Source organism: Eublepharis macularius, chromosome 14 (genome assembly GCF_028583425.1).
Source record: "Eublepharis macularius isolate TG4126 chromosome 14, MPM_Emac_v1.0, whole genome shotgun sequence".
Taxonomy (NCBI): Eukaryota; Metazoa; Chordata; class Lepidosauria; order Squamata; family Eublepharidae; genus Eublepharis; species Eublepharis macularius.
In genome coordinates, this window is record NC_072803.1 from 31,628,141 (window position 1) to 31,645,468 (window position 17,328).

The window sequence follows — 17,328 nt, forward strand, 5'->3', positions numbered from 1 at the left end:
TTAAACTTGCCATGCTGCTGCTCATTCACTGATGTCAGCTAGACAGGGGGATCTCCTGTGTCTCCCCAGCATTAGGTGAAGAGGAGGCAGCGGTGGCGGGGCAAGTTTAAACTTCACCGGCATCGAGTGAAGAGGAACCTGCGCGGGGCGGGGAAGCTTCAATGTGCTCCAAATCTTTACGGAGCATATCAAAGTGGACCGATAAGCAATTTCCGAAGCGGTTTGCTGCTTTGGAAACCACTTGTTTCCAACTCTTTTTCCCGCTTCGTAATTTACGAAGCGGGAAAACCAAATCTTTTTTGCTGCACACCCCTGCTACCAAGTACTGTCTATTTGATGTAGATATGCACCTACTGGATAATTTCTGCATCATTTAATATGTCAATCAATTTAAGTTTTGTTTCTGCAATACCAATCTCTGTATTCTTATATTTAAATGTACTAGTTGGCAAAATCAGATTTGTTGTTGTGTACAGGGTGGAATGGCCTTTATGCATCAGGTCTGCTGAGAACACCTTTATCCAGTCCAGCACAAACAACATTTTAAAGAGCTCTGGTTAACATTTATATACCATGACCATATTAAGGATTGTTTACCACATTTATGTAGTTCATTTCAAGTGCGTAAGAGGCCTCACATTAAAGAACTTGGATCTCTCCAAGAATTTCTGTGAACAAAAGGAAGGGGGTGATTTTTACCAATTCCTTCTTCTTGTGGGTTATCTTTGGTTCCCCCTTTCAAGCTGGTCCAAGGCAGGGGGGTTCTCCCTTCCCTCACGAAAAGCATTTGGGCTGTCAAAGGACAGGGGAATCAGCAAACACCACCACCCCTCCTTGTGCCTATGCAAATTCTATGTGGGATCCAAGCCATCCTCAGTAATCTTCACAACAACACTTTTAAGTACAGATAGGGGGTCAACACCAAGACATTTAAGATCATTATGCCTAATCACGAGAGAGTGAGAGAGAAAAGCACCAAGGCCCACAGAACTCAAGCACTTCCCAACTATAGTACACTACCCTGTAAAGAGGATTGCACCATCATAATCTGAGTACTGAGGTTCTGCGACACCAAGTATATTACTGAGAGGACACACATAAAACTCCATAAGTGGTTCTTATATTCTATTCATTAAATGTTCACCCAGGTCACTAAAGTAGAAACTGTTACACCAGCTTTAAAAAAAAGCAGTTTGAAGATGATCCAGGAAATTAAAGGTCAGTTAGCTTATTGTCTGTTCTGGGTAAATTAGAAGAATCTGTTAAAAACAGAATTATTAAGCACCTAGAGTAACAAAGCCTGTGAGGGAAAAATCAGCTGCTTCTGCTTTTGAAAGTCCTTTGAGAAGGTTAACAGTCAGGGTAATGCAGTAAGACCTTACATACATAGACTTCCAAATGATTTTTGACAAGATCCCTCACCAAAGATTATTGAATAAACTTAGCAAACAAGATGGAAAATCCTTATGAATTAAAAACTAGTTAAACAACAGGAAGCAGAGGGCAGGAATAAACAGACAGTCCACTCAATGGAGGGAAGGAACCAGTGGGTTCCATAAGAATCAGTGTTGAGACTGGAAAGAGGCAAGATGGCAACTTGAGCAGTAACCCTGAAGCTATGCTCCCGCCTCCTATGTGTTTTAAGATGTTTATTCTACCCTGAACAGCAAGGCTTGACATGTACAGCTGGCTTAAAGCTTCTGGAGTGACGGGGAGCAAATAATTATTCCTTCCACTTTGTGCATTGGCACCAGTTGTATTCAACCTATTCATAAATGATCTGCAACTGGGGGTTGGCAGTGCAGTGCCTAAGTTTGCAAATGATAACAAATTATTAGAGATGGTAAAAAACATGACAGATTGTGAAATGCATCCAAGATGAACTCTCTAAATTGAGTGACATGTCAACCACATGGGAAATGTAAGGTGATGCTCAATGGAGCAAAAAATCCTAACTTTCAAAATATGCTGATGGGATCGTGGAACATTACTGCCATGCTGTGAGATGACCCCATGAGAAAAAATGCTCCCTGAAACATATAAAAGGTGCATCTATCAGCAAGAAACTGGGAAGACCAGAATGAACTTTTCATGAGACACAGATGCTGGGTCAGATGGAACAACAAGTGCAAATGCAAGACTCTGAATCACTTCTTTCCACACTTAGCTTATTATAGGAATTTCTCAAATAGTTGTTGGCTATACTGCTTATCTTTGCTGGAGCAAGAGATGCAAGCTGGCAGTAGGATGTTACTTTCTTCTCTTTCTCTATTCAAAGAAAAGCAAACTTACCGAAGCACTGAGAAGACACGTGCCATCTTCCCAATGGCCCTGATCTTATTCCTGATGATCTCTTTACGGACAGTTGTGCCTCCTTAGGAAAGAAAAATCAAAAACTTTTAAAAGGATGGGGTGGGAAACATTTATAAAGGCTCAGGCGATGCCAGTATGAAGCATCTGCTTGGCTCTAGGAAAAAGAAATCAGATTACAAATTTACAGCTCAATTCCATCAGTCACAGTCATGAAAAGGAAATAATCGGAATGGAAGGGAGCAGGTGACAGACAGAATGACACACAGATGAGAAGTCTAAAAGAAAACCCACTAAATGTAGTAAGACAAGTATTGATCACAGAGGCAGACCATTCTGCCATCCAAAAATGGGTTTTACCACGTTACACATGGGATGTAACATGAACAGCCATACAGACACAGTTTGGCAAGGCAAGAACACAGTGACAAGACCAAGTGAGGTGAACACATCAGGATGCTGGGCTGTGCTTGCAGAAGGGAGAGCAATCTCACAAGCACCACCTTTGGCACAGACACAGACAAAAGAATGGCTGGAACCTTATATAGCTTTGCTTTGACCCTCATTCAATACAGTGTGCTAGGGATAAGAACGCTCCCTTTTACTACACAGACCACACATGGACAGAAAAGCATGGAGGTTTTTGGAGCTCAACTGTAAACTGAACAACAAATACATCTCCTCTCAGCAGAGACTTTAAAAAAATGACCCGACTATGCAATAAAAACAGGACAAGCCAAACTTGGAGATCTGACATGCACTGATGGATCAGCCATGCATAAGGTGGCTGCATTCAAAAGTCAAAGAGGAATGTGACCCCATCGTTCAGGTTCCTGGTGGAACACAACAGGGTTAAAAAAATAACCAAAACGCACCACGCTCATGTTAAAACTGAAGGGGGGAGAAGGAGGGAATGGCGGTATTGTCCAACTAGTCAGCTATTCAAAATCCACTCCAAGGGAATCTGGTGGCACAGGCAGTGAGAATTAAGCTTTTAGCAAATTCTAGCTGGGTACCTTTCGGATAGCTTGAAATGTAGTTATCTTCAGGGAGAGGAGACACCAAGTAACAAGGAGATGAAGATAGAGATAGAAGAAACAAATTTAATTTTCATGGGTGGGGAGAAAAAAACAAAAAGAAAAAAGAAAAAAAAACCAAAAACGCCATGGGACAAGTGGGTTTAGTCTGGACTGTTGGTTCTCTTCTCATGTTCCTTCCTGAACAACAAAGCAACTCTCCTTCTGCCTCCTTGATACATCATATAAAAGTCACTAATATGAGTAAAGACTATACAAAAGGACAGAAAGACCAATCCAAAGAGTGAGTCTTACAGCATCCATCTGTAGCAGTGCAAAGCACCAGTGCTTCTAGCACTGATTAACAGGGTTCATAGTAGAAAGACAATGAAAATTGGCCTAAAATTTCACCTGGCAAGGAGCTGTGTTACCATCCGTTGCACACTTACTGGTTTACCAAAAAATTACATACAGAGAATAGCTTTCAGGAACAGAATAGTACAGCTGTTCGTTACCCATGACACTCCTGTTCAATGTTTTTATGTCCACAATTTGATCTAGTCAAAGCTGGTTTTGCAGTTTCTTTAAAATGCTTGAAGCTGGGTAATCCAAACAAGCATGAACAACACTGCAACAGACGTGTACATTTTGTTGCAATTGTTGTGGGTGCCTACTGGAGAGCAACCCTACTGCAAACACCCATCTCAACGTCCCAAACACTTCAAAAATCAATTTCTTTCAGTACATGAATGGTTGTGCACGTTTACTTATGCTTACACAGTTAAAAAGTACAGCTTCCTGTAGGGGTTAAATTGGTTAGACCAGGAGATGCTTACTAGAAGGTCTAGTCAATTTGAAAGCTCCAGCAATTTGTATTGGTGCTTAAGGAGCAGCTACAATGACAAATTTGGAACATGGAATAAACAAAGGCTTATTCTTTATAGCTCTTCCTTTTTACACAGTACAGATACAGCTACCAATGATGGATCAAGGCTACTGCACAGTAATGTGTGTATGTGTGGGGAGTGGAGTTGCTCTTGTTGCTTTAGATAAATAATCTCTCAACAGCCAAAGACAGTGATCTTAAACTATGAATGAGAAAAGATGGTGACAAAAGTATGCTAAGGACCAGGTTACACATCTGGTATTGAATGTCAGTCTCTCTGGATGAAAACCCCTGCACCTAGCTTAACCTGAAAATAAAGAAACTTGGTTACCTTCCAATGTTTCATCTCCATCTGAAATAAGCTCATCGTCAGAGCAGATGTTGAGGATGTTAACCAGCATCTCTGTAACTGCAGGAAGCAGTGAGAAATGGGGATAGGGATTAGAAAAAAACTGGGGTGGAAAATGGATGGTGTGTAAATGTGTATATACTAGCCAAAAAAGACTCAAGTGAGATGATGTGTTACACCAAACATAAAACTTCCAAATAAAACCGAGTGAAAGCCAGATTAAAAACAAATGCTAGAAGAGCCCCTTAGTTCTCGTACCCAGCAGGTGCAAGTAATTGCATTTATGCATATTCAACCTGACACAATTGTTCTCCTAATACAATACTTGGGCTCAGGCTTTGGCACAACTGCAAACCCCCCCATATTTTAGAAGGGATCTGCAAGATATACCAAAATTATTCAAAGTACTGAAAATCTCAATAGTAGCAGTCAAACAGATACAGCACTAGGACATTTTTAAGGGCTTTGCAATACCAGTGCCTTAAATGGTTACAGAAGTTAGGCATGCATAATCCCCTTATAAAGTGAGGAACTGAAGTTGAGTAGAATTCATACTACTGACAACAGTCTAGCATCACCAAAGTCTTCTACCCTAATTTACCAACAAGTTTAATAACAAAGCCCAACTGGCAGCTTTACTAGATGGAAATCCACAAGTTCACTTAGATCTTCTAACACTAAAATTCTGTACCAAGAAAATACAAATGGAGATCTGAGAATAAATAGCCTATATGAAATATGATTTAGATAAACTTGTTTTGCATAACAATTTAGGTTGCTTTCAAGATACAAATGTTACAGGGATTCACAATTTGCTGACAAAAAGGGGAGAACAAAAGCACTGAAAAGTTGGCAAAGATTGGCTAGCAAAGGAAAGGATAACAGTCAGTGTAAGTGTTTGGGTTTTTTTCCCCGAGACTACTATTACTACAGAAACAAAACACAGTTTTGAATTTTCTTCTGTAACAATAACGGGCAGTAAAATTGCTCATTTCTTCCATCCCATAGAGAAAGCTGAGATTCTCCAAAGGCCAAATTCTGCTTAAGATTGTTTGACTTCAGCAGTGAATGAGCCCACAAAATTCAGAAATACTTAAGGACAGAAATATGCAGCCCAGTCAGTAATACTCCTCAAGGAGTGGAGATGAATTGTTCTTATGCTATGCTGTAACTGCTTCTGCTATCCAGAATTTTTAGTGCCTTCTCTCTCTTACCCTTTTCCCCTACAAAAGGCAAAGACCAAGTAAAAACATCCATGAAATTTGGAAGCCAGTAAGGGTGTGGAGAACAGTTGAACTGCCTGATGTTCATGACATTGTTTTCATATTTCAGGACAGCAGCTAAAATGGAACAAGAGAGAAAAGTTATAAGCATGCCAGCCCTGCCTTTGCTACTCAGGTTTGTTTGGCCCTGAAAATTCAGCGATGCCACAATGTAAAGCAATCCTTAATGCATATTTATTTACATTTAGGGAATTTATATGCTGTCTCTTCAGAAGCCTGCTCAAGGCCACTTAAAAGTAAAAACAATACCATCAAACAGTAAAATTATCAATATCAAAGATCAGCCATTAAAAATAGAAGAAAACCATTACTGTGCAGCCTGAAGGAAATCTTCAAAACTGACCACAGGCTAGAAGCAGGTCATTAAACAGCTAAAAAAATAAACCTCCTTAGTTAAAAACCAAGGCAAGATGTTTTTAGGCTGGTGCCTAAAAGACAGCATTGTTAGATGCCATGCAAGCCTCTAGGTGAGGGCATTCTAAAGCTGAGGTGCCACCAATGAAAATGTCCTTTTAACTAACCATATAACCTGCATAAGAGAGGTAAGGGTGAAATTCATCTTCATCCCACAGACAGAAGCCACAGGTTGAAAGCAGACCAGTAACTTGCCTTTTGATCAAGCACAGTTCTCAAAATATAAGCTTCATGTATAACCAATGCATATTCAACTGCATACAATTCTGCCAGTAAAGCTGTTCTTACAGACATGTACATTTCATCATCACAATTCCTTACAGCAACTATCTGAGGCTGAGAGATGATGACTGGCACATGTCTGTCTGTTGCTGAGGAATATCACATAGTCTAAACAAGGACTACAGAAGGCTGTGCTGCTCACCTGGGATGAAAAGTGCCAGAATAAAGGCTGCTTCTCCAAAGGAGGCAAGGAGAAGCTGAAGAACATTCCTTATACTTCTCAAGTCAGACCTAAAAGTAGGGGGGACATATATGCTTTTTGGATCAGCTTCCCAGGCTAGGAAAGGCCCACTCAGGTGAGGAAAAAACGTGCCAATTAGGGTGGGTGGAAGCAAGAAGAAGAGCAGACAGCTGCAGGAGATGAGCATTACATCTCCTTGACACAGCAGAATAAAGGTGGGTCTGCAAGCCCTCTTAGGTCCCAAAAATGTACCTCTATTTTAAGGAAGTAAAAAGCTCCTAACAAGAAAAAAGGGAGGATAATTAGTTGTTCCAAATTGGCATTCAAAATACATAATCGAAGTCTCACCCTTGTTGTTATAGACATCTAGATAATTTGGTGCAGAAAAGATTGTGATTAGGGATGGAAAACCTGTAGTTTGGCTCTTCCTGTACATTCGGTATCTGCAAAGAAGAATGTAAAATAGCCAGATGGTTTTTCCAAAATATGCCACACAAAAGCACAACAAAGTGGTTGAACACAGACTAGTTACTGATAACCTACCCGGCATCCTGGGCTTCGTGCGCTCGGATCACAGATAACAAATTATTATTTTGCAAAAATTCACAAATCGCAGGGTAACTGTAAAAAAAGTATTTTAACACAACATTAAAATTCTTTTCATCGTCACCACATTTGAATCCCATCCTGAGGAGTTCTAGGTGCACAAAAAGCTGTCCTGATTTACTCTTACAGTCACTACACAAGACAAGTTAGGCTAAGCAACAGCAAATGATTCAAGATTTTTCTCATGGCTAAGTGAGGAACTGAACACAGTCTGCCCTAGTCAAGTCCAGTATTTTATCCACTGCATCAATTGTCTTCAGTTCATGGACTGGGACACTCAGGTGGACTGTGCAGCCCTACCTACTTGGTCACAAGCACCATTATTTTTGATGCTTCTTATTGCTACTGTGCATCTGCAGACAACAATGGCACCACACCTCTTGCCCTTCTTTGCATGCATGCACAGCAAAGCAAGGAGGGTTCTTATTAGCAGAAGCAGTTTCAGATACATGCACACACAGAGCAATAAAAGCTGCCTTCTTTCTATTCTTAGGTCTGCCAATATTTGCCTCACTTGGTCTGCCAGTATTCCTGCTCTTTCTTTCACATTACTGATGTCACATGACTTCCAGTTATGAGCTTGGAGCACACCTGGTTGCATGCTGCTGCCTAGATCTTATAGGTAGGTCCTGAGTCAAAACAGCTGAGACTGCTGTGCCATACCACACCTCTCCCTCTCAGCTATTCTGAGACAAATGAATGATATGAGTTATAATAATAACATTCAATTTATATACCACCCTTCAGGACAACTTAATGCCCACTCACAGTGGTTTACAAAGTATGCCATTATTATCGCAACAAGAAAACATCCTGTGAGGTGGGTGGGGCTGAGAAAGCTCCAGAGAGCCGTGACTAGCCCAAGGTCATCTAGCTGGCTTCAAGTGGAGGAGTGGGGAATCAAACCCAGCTCTCCAGATTAGAGTCCTGTGCTCTTAACCACTACACCAAACTGGTTTTGTTCTCAGGCTATGAGAACGAAGTCTGAATATTATTCAGGGGTGCAAGGCATTTACAAATTAAACTATCTATGGAGCTGGGTGATTTGCTTATGACTTGCTCCAGTAAGCATGCATAGATCATAGGGACTAGAATAGCACATAGGAGTGGAATTCAGGCTACCAGGGCTGGATCTAGGGTTGCCAGCACCCAGGGCAACCCAAGTCTGGCCCCTTGTGTGCGTGTGCTCCCAGAGCTACATGATGACGTCACTTCATTATGTAGAGTTGGCAGAGGCAGTGCGGGCGGCCTCCCAGCCCCCCGCGCTGCCTTTCAGCTGTCCTGCAGGGCAGACGAAAGGCGCGGGTGGCCTCCCAGCTCCCTGTGCTGCCTTTTGCCTGCCCCACAGGACAGGGGGTGGTCAGCTTCCCGGCTGCCCCCTGTCCTGCGGGGCAGCCGAAAGGCAGCACGGGGGGGCTGGGAGGCCACCCATGCTGCCGCCCGCACGCTCCCGGCAGCTGCGCCCAGCGCCCCCTCCTTGGCGGTGCCGGGGGCAGACTACCCCCCCTTCCTCCCCCTCAATCCGGCCCTGCAGGCTACATTTGCCAACTTTCGAATTTGACTTCCCAAGTAAATGTGCTTTAACCATTCCTAAGTCCTGTACACACTTCCAGGATCCCATTAGTATCTCATGAGGTAATAAACAGCATTTGAGTTCTTGCAATTTTTAGAAAGTAAAACCCACAGGGAATTCAACAGTAAGCCAAGTTGTACTTTCAGAAAGAAATAGACACAAGTCAAGTATATATACCCACTTATCTGCAAAAAACACTATCATACTACACTCTGGAAATGTTCAGGATTCAGCACAGTTGCTTGGACTTCACATTATTTCTTTTTCATTTTATGGAAGTTCTTGCTTGTCCTTCTGAAACATTTCTCACCTGTAGAAATAGGAGCAACCTCGAACAGTGTTGTGGGTAAAATGTTCCAGCGTCTTCTCATTGCCATAATCCTCTGATGGATCGGACCACAACAGGTCACACATTGGACCGAAGGCAGGAGGCTCCTTAAACCTGTCTAACTAGAAGGCATACACAAAACAAGATAATTACATGCAAACCCCTGGGATGAAATGCATGGCACTGCTGACCAGGGAAATATTTGCATTCAGAAGTTATCATGAACAAGCTGCAAAAGGAGCTTTGAACAATTGCTTCACATTTTCCTGTGGAGACTAAGACCCACAGTACCCAGCCAAGACTCTTAACCTGAAAACATTCCACATGCTAAACACCAATGCTTCCATCAATAACATCAACTGAAACTCAATTATATTCTGTGGTGTTTGCTGTGTTGGTAAGTTTTCTACTGACAAGATCAGTTCTTAACTGTACTGCATCTATGTCTGTGTATGCACGAGCATACACTAGCCACCTGGAAGAAGCACAATGCACATTATGGCCACAACATAAAGTAACAGTGGTGGTCTGATGACTAGCTGAAATAAACCAGAGGGTGTTTAGATAAGTGGAGATTCAGTGGTCCCTGAAACTAATACTGATGGCTATAGGATTGCTGGGAAAACATAATGATGGCCAAAAACTGTGTGTAACCATCTCTAAACCCTGTTCATCTGTACTTGATATTCAAAGCTTAGGATATGAACTGCCAAATAATGGGCTTTTCGTTAACCAGTACCACAGGTTATTACAACACTGAATTTTAACAGGAAGAAAACTGCGTAGTGGAAATCCATAGTATATCATTCTTGGCCAGTTCCTCAGAAAAGCCTTCATGAAACCAGCATCAACATCTTGAAATCCCACCTGTAACAGGAGGTGAGTGGAATGAGGCCAGCTAAATCCACAACTAAGGCCACATGGACATGAGAGACATCACAGATCTCCACCCACTTGGAAAATGTAAATTGTGCATCTGCAGCTACATTTCATATTGGAGTTGTGCAGGAAGGGAGAGTAAATTTAAACCTTCATTCCCTCCTTGTTTTTGCTAATCAAAGCTTGGCTTCTTGCATGGCATTAAACCTTTAAAATGTGTCCTTTAAAAGCCCTTTTCATTTGAAATACTAGTAAAAGCAGGGTTTTGAACAGCAAAAGCAAGTGGGGTTGAAGAGCTAAATCCCCTCTTCCTTTTCTACCCAGCCATGATCCAGATTATGGCTGCACATGAATACAATTTACCTTTTACAGACACGATTTCCACTGCAACTGTTTTGGTACGAACCCTGCAGAACTAAGATATCAATGCTGTGTTATGAGACCACTTACTTTCCTAATGTCATCTAGACACGTGATTTCTGGAGACAGCCCCCCATGTACACACAGAAATTGTTGGTTCAAGAGGGCAGCAAGAGGAAGACAGTCAAATGTATCCATGCATGCATCATACACCCGCTCCGAGTATTTAATTCGACCTGCAGGAAGCAGAAACAAGAAAAGGATATAGCACCGCAGATCATCACTGGAGAGTCCAACAATCTGCACAGGCCAAAAGGTTTTGACTTGTGCAAGCACATAAATGGCTTCCAGAAAGCTGAAATCTACTTGTGCAGAAAGTTAGGATAGACATGTTTTAATTATTTAAAAAATCAATACAACCCAGCACATCTGTTGCAGGACTTTTGGGGCTTCTCTGTTGCCTTGTGTGAACTGGGAGTGCCTCCTTAAAAACACACCCAACACTCCTCTACAGCAACAAATTGAATGGGATGGTCAGTATCAGGAGACATTTTCTTTAGAAAAGTCTGCCTGCCATTATGGATACTCTTACCGGCTAACAAGCTAGCAGAGAACAGAGTTTGAAAAACTGCCGCTAAGCTTCTTTGCAGAAAGGACTCGCATATGGCAAGTCTCTGGAAACAGTTCTAAATTTCACAGGCCTCCTCTCAGAGTTAGATATGTATTATACATGTCGAGCTGCCTTTTCCTGACTCATTCAACGTGGGTGTAGGAGTATCTTTAAAATTGCTGTGAAAAGCAGCCCTTGCCAAAAGCTAAGCTAGCGGACATATGAAGATCATAAGCATTGCTAAAAAGGAATAGGGAAATTGTCTTTTTTTCCTTTTGTGGATCATCAGAATTAGAAAAGGCAAAGAAAATAAACAACCAAGGCTCTAAAAAGAAAGCGACTGATAACCTACAGGCTTTACATACAAAAGATGTTTCGAAGTTTGTTTTCATTGCAGAAAAATAATGAAAAACAGAATACTGATCAACCAGAGCAGATTCAAGTGTTTGGGGCCTTGCATCTTTCAATTACTGCATTGTAATTTTATAAACATATTACTGTTTTCATATTAAGCCTCTGAAAGACTAAAATCAGAATGTGGATTATTGGTGATAGCATTTGTGGTAAGATGGGCTTCAAGTTGTAGAATCTCTTGTGCACATGGTGCAAAAAAGATTGTGATTAGGTTAGAATGTGGACAGAATACGTGGACTGAAAGAAACCCAGGGGTGGGAAGGCACACAGACCTAGCAGGCAATGGGAGAGTGAGAAAGCAGCTAAGGAATTCTCAAACGGGCACTTGGTAAGCTTGCCAATAGACTTTTCCTGCCTCCTTTTACAGGGGTTACTGTGAGACTGCAGTGGAAAAGAGAAGGAAAGTTGAAATGGTCTTACAGATGAGCTCACATTTCAAGGCAATAATTGTGTGCTAGGGAGCAATAGCTGCCCATGGTAAGCATAGAAAGCAACAGGACTAATGAGGCACAAAGCAGACTGTGGGTGAATTTATAAAGCCCAGAAAACAGGAAAAGGGAACAAGAGAAGTGGAGATAGCCTTAAATGTAAAGAAATGATGAGAGGAGTGCAGTGAGCTAGTGTAAAAAAAATTAAAAGGACACAGAAACATTACAGATTAATTTTAGCAATGACATTTGGAAACAGACTGAAAAGTGAAACAGGTCTTACACCTTCTTCACTCAATGAATAAGTTGTTAAATTTAAAGTTTTACACATACACACAAAGGCAAGAGGTAAAGGATTCACTCAGGAACCCACATTAGAGGGGGAAGTCCTTGATTTCCTTCCAATTCTGATACCAGCTGCACAATCTAGATGTGAAAACTCTTGGCAGTAATTACAGGGTGTCGGGTCGCTAAACCAATGGGGGTGGGAGGGGCGGCTTTCAGGGAATCAGACTGTCAGGGACACAGAAGCAACACTAACAGTCGCTCTCTTCCTCTCAGAAAAGGAACTGAAATTGAACTTCTATGCATGCTGAAGGAGGGCGAGGACATTCAAGCACAGCAGTATCCAGTTTTTCCTTGACAGCTCTCTCTTCTCTCCCTTCCCTCCTCCCTGCATGGTGTCCCATACTTACATTCCTGTTTAAAGGTGAAGTATTCTGTGAGGTGCCTGCACTCATGGTTCCCTCGGAGTAGGAAAAGTGTTTTGGGATGGTTTATCTTTAAGCTCCATAAATACAGAACACACTATAAGAGAGAGAAACAGTGAAGGCAGCATATGATAAAACCTTTTGCAAGGAATCTGGAATGGAAAAATTGAAAAAAGTCCTCCAACATTTTCACACTGTACATTTTTAGTGAGAGTAATACCTTACCCTAAAAAGCATTTCACTCATTCCAAAGGGAAAAAAAGGGGAACATGAACAGCTCTGTCTATACATCAGGAGCACACCAGATCTCAGCCAGCACTATAGTTTATTCTGTTTAATTCTCAGGGGATGTATATATTTTAAAAAATCCCAGAGCCCATGCTTCAGCCATGGATGAAACTGGAAGAACAGGTAATTCAACTGAGGGTAGCTACATAAATTATGTTTATGATATAACAGATGTACCACTGTTCTGATAGAGAAAGTGCATACATCATAATCTGTGAATCTAGATAAAAGTATGTTTTGCTAGAGATATATACATATCAAGATAACCCCACTGACTATTAGGATTTGTCATTTGAAAATGAAGTATGAAAAACTTTAACCAGCTTTTCATAGGGTAAGGCAATTTTATCAAACTACTTGTCATAATTTTTCACTCTTTGTAGATTCACTTCAAGTACACCCTTTGTTCAATGTTTCATCAAAACATGCTCTGAATTATTCACAAGACCAAGATCATGCAATCTTCATCATGAGACAGAACAAGCACAAGGCTAATAAATGTTCTAAATACATTTAAAAGCACAAGAGTTGTTTTCAAAGTAAAGCAAATGGGTTGTACAAATTCACTGTAAGCACACTGCAAAGCACTCTTTCATATCATGCTAAAAATCTTTTATACAAATGTCTCATCCACAGAAAGTACAAAGACCATTAAGCATAAGATTATCATATTTGTTCATATTGTCATCTGAAAAATCTACAGCCACCAAGATAAACATCTAATTTTTAATTCACCAAATATTACTTCTGGATGCATGGGAAAGACAGCCAATGTGATGTAATGGTTAGAGTACTGGACTAAGATCTGGGAAACCCAGATTTGAATCCCCACTTTGCTATGGAAGCTTGCTGGGTGAACTTGGGCCAGTCTCATAAAATAGAGGAGAGTGATACAAGCTACTTTAGGTCCCCAGTGGGGAGAAAAGCAGAACATAAATGAAGTCCATAAAAACAAAGAAATCAGAAGTGAGATAATATTCCCTTCTGAGCTACCATTACATAAGACAAAATATTCCTAGAGAAGTGTTTTACGTTACAACTCTGTGGTGGAAGCCAGTTTACAAATTATGGTAACATATTATTTATCCTGAGGCCATATACTAAGCATCAAACAAGTGACTCCATTGGGCTTTTAAAAATAGTAAGCAGCAGTTGTCCCCTTCCTCCCCCTCCCCCAACTCCAATCAGGGCTATAAAATATGTGTGGGAATTAAAAACCTTTCACTGCCATGATTTTCCTGATTTCTGTTGCATTCCCCAAGCTGTTATTCGCTTCAACAAGGGGGTAAATTGAGGAAATACAGGCAATTGATTGAAGAGAGAACATGTGGGATTAAACACTCAGCCATGTACTTCAGTTCCAACTCAAATGCCCCCAACTACTATTTACCATTAAAAAACCTGAGACAGACCTGTTCATGGATCTTCCAAGCTCTTATCTAATCGAGTAAGTCCAAAGGTACAGTTTTCACTATTTCTTTGCTGTATCACTTCAGTCTGCAGGACTCACAAGAAAAAATCCTTCCATATAGAAACTAGCAAATTACTAAAGAAAGGTTCCCATCTACTTTTATCGTGAATATGCTAGCCTTTAAGGTGGAAGTCCATTCGGTCATATGAGGCTGAACCTGCAGTCTGAAGTACCACAACTGAGACACCAATTAAAAGCAGCTATGGGAAGAGAGAATTTTGCTTCAATCAGAGCTACCAGGAGGGGTACCTCTGTACCATTTTCTATTTGCAAATTCCCCACCCAACTGATATTTGTCCCATGGAAGAAAGTATCCATATGGTACCTATGACTTTCCCTTGCAGAGCAAATAGCAGCATGGAAGAAGAAAGTAGGGATGTGCACCCCGAAAATATTTGGGTTTCCGCTTCGAGTTTACCCGAAGTGGGGGGTGGGGAATTGTGAATATCTAAAACCCGAAGCGGCTTGGTATTTGAATCGCTTCGGCATGCTCCGTAAAGATTCGGAGCATACCAAAGTGATTCAAGGGGGGAGGCTTTCACCCCCACCCCCTCACTTAGCCCCCGTCTCCTCCACCCCATTAACCTGGCTGGGTGGAGAAGGCCAGAGCCGCCACCCCGCCGCTGCCTCCTCAGCCTGCACAGCCAGCAGGGAAGGCCAGGGAAGGCTGGAGCTGCCAGAGTTGCTGCTGTGCCGCCACCTCTGCGGCCAGCTGGGTGGCGGAGATGGCCGAAGCTGCCTCCTCCACCGCTGCGCAGCCCCTCAGGGCAGCGGGGTGAACCAGAGCCACCTCCTCCAGCCCTTCCTGCCCCTCAAATGGCAGCCACCACGGCCATTTGAGGGGCAGGAAGGGCCTTCTTCACCACCTCCACTGCTGTGCAGCCCCACAGAGCAGTGGGGAAGGCCAGAGCTGCTGCTGCTGCCGCCCGTGGCTGCATCAGCCGCCGCTGCCACCTCCACTACTGCAGCAGCAGGGCTAAGGTACATGGGGCTGGGGGTGGGTGGCGGGATCCCCCCTGCCTGCCAGCTGAAATTCAAACGGACCTGCCGCTTGCAAGAGACAGGGAAAGGGCCCTTTAAACTCAGGCCCCGAAGCTTCCCAAAGCAACCCGAATGCTTTGATTCGGGATTTCTGAATCGGGGCCAGCATGCTGGCTTTGATTCAGGAATCCCGAATCTTTACAGATCGGGTCTGATTCGGGTATTTTCCGAATCGGAAACCCGAAGCACACATCCCTACCAGAAACAGTGAATACCCTCCCCATTCAAACTCTTTGACTTCTTTTAATCCTAATGTCTATGGGATATCTGTTCAGGGATTTCCTGTGGTGGCATCTAGACTAGCTGTAAGAATTCATGATCAAATAAAGGTCTATGATAGGAGGCCATGACGACCAAAATGAGATTCTTCCATATAAGAGTTGGTTGGTTTTAACAGCGATGTTAACAGTTTTATTGGTTAAAATAAGTTTTATTAATAGCTGTTCACTGAGATTTTTTTAAATTGAATGCCTTACTGTTGTTATTAATGAAAGCTATCCTGAAAGCAAATATGCCAACAGAGCAGCATATGAATACCTCAAACAAATACACACAATGAAATATCTTCCATGGAGATAGATCAAGATGGGTAGCCATGTTAGTCTATCTGTAGCAGTAGAAAAGAGCAAGAGACCACTAACATCTATAAAACTAACAACATTTGTGGTAGGTTATGAGCTTTTATAACCTATGTGGTAGGTTACTGAGCCACAGCTCTATTCTTCAGATACAGCTAGAATGTGAGTCCAATGTGAGTCCATGTAAACTTTATTAGTCTTATAGGTGCTACTGGACTCTTGCTCTTCTCTACTGAAATATTCTTGTTATCTAAACTTCACCTCTATTAAGCTATATCGAGAACAGGACTAAAATCACCAAAATAAATAATATGGTGTTAGGATGTAAGTCTAGAGGATGTGTTAGGATGTAACTCTTGCATTAATACAAAAAGTTAGACTGTACATTTCTTTCCAATTGTTAAAGTAGTATTTAATGAGCTGCTATCTTGATAAAGACATATAAAGTGGCTTGCATTATACGTTCCAATGAAAGGAGAAAAAAGCCCTTCACAGATGTGAAGAATGCTTATTAGATTTCTGTCCTGATAGGATTTCCCAAGTCCAGTGTGAACAGAGCAAAGATATGGGCAAAAATGGAACACAGGGGATTTGACGGGATCTGCCAGCTTTGAGACAAGGCATGGATGAGAAACTAAAGAGGTTTAATGACATTAATAGGCTGGTGATATTCAGTTTTTGGAGATCTGTAAAAGACTTATTCATTTTTTGTGAAGTTTTGTGCCCAGGAATAGGTTAATGGAATACAGCAGTATCACAAGTCCTACCTAATGACTATTGGGGATTATCTCATTTAAAATAGTCAACTGTCCTTTTTCATGCCACTTAACTGTAATACACAAAATCAACAACTTGGGTGTGAAAGTGTATTTTTTTTGTAATAAAGTCCACCTCCTTTATATATCTACAAGAAAGAACAGCTTGTGCAGAAATTGAGATCTATCTGGAAATTGGAATTCTCACTGTAGCAATCTCTTTGAAACAAAAGCTACATTCAATTTATGATACTTCTTTCCTAATGATGATTTAGTTTCTCCCCCTTTGCTATCACTGGTCCACTTACAAAACAAGAATCAGAAACCACCAAAGGGAGTAACTGGCTAAAAGTAACTGTTCAATAAATGAGTCCTCAACAAGAACAAGCATAGTAAAAACTTTGTTATGTGGCACTGCTGGAGAAAGGGGAGGTTCCCCGTTAATCAAATGTGCCAGATACCCAAGCATATTGCTCTGCCCCACCTCTTACCTAGAGGAACCTGCAGCAACCAAATCCCACACCATTGGCAACACCATGGTGACAGACAGTCCTCACTGCCTGGTG

General features: G+C 41.7%; 1 protein-coding gene across 2 annotated transcripts in view; it reads right to left on the reverse strand.

Moving 5' to 3' along the window:
• PPP3CC (protein phosphatase 3 catalytic subunit gamma) overlaps positions 1 to 17,328 on the reverse strand; it is an 84,824-nt gene that overhangs the window by 16,103 nt on the left and 51,393 nt on the right. For both annotated transcript variants that reach the window (XM_054997394.1, XM_054997392.1), the window contains exons 4-11: positions 12,615 to 12,726; positions 10,558 to 10,703; positions 9,211 to 9,350; positions 7,265 to 7,342; positions 7,070 to 7,164; positions 5,776 to 5,901; positions 4,544 to 4,621; positions 2,293 to 2,374 (exon numbers count right to left, since the gene is read on the reverse strand). In XM_054997394.1, coding sequence (XP_054853369.1) covers positions 2,293 to 2,374; positions 4,544 to 4,621; positions 5,776 to 5,901; positions 7,070 to 7,164; positions 7,265 to 7,342; positions 9,211 to 9,350; positions 10,558 to 10,703; positions 12,615 to 12,726 — 857 coding nt within the window. The remainder of the gene's footprint in view (positions 1 to 2,292; positions 2,375 to 4,543; positions 4,622 to 5,775; positions 5,902 to 7,069; positions 7,165 to 7,264; positions 7,343 to 9,210; positions 9,351 to 10,557; positions 10,704 to 12,614; positions 12,727 to 17,328) is intronic.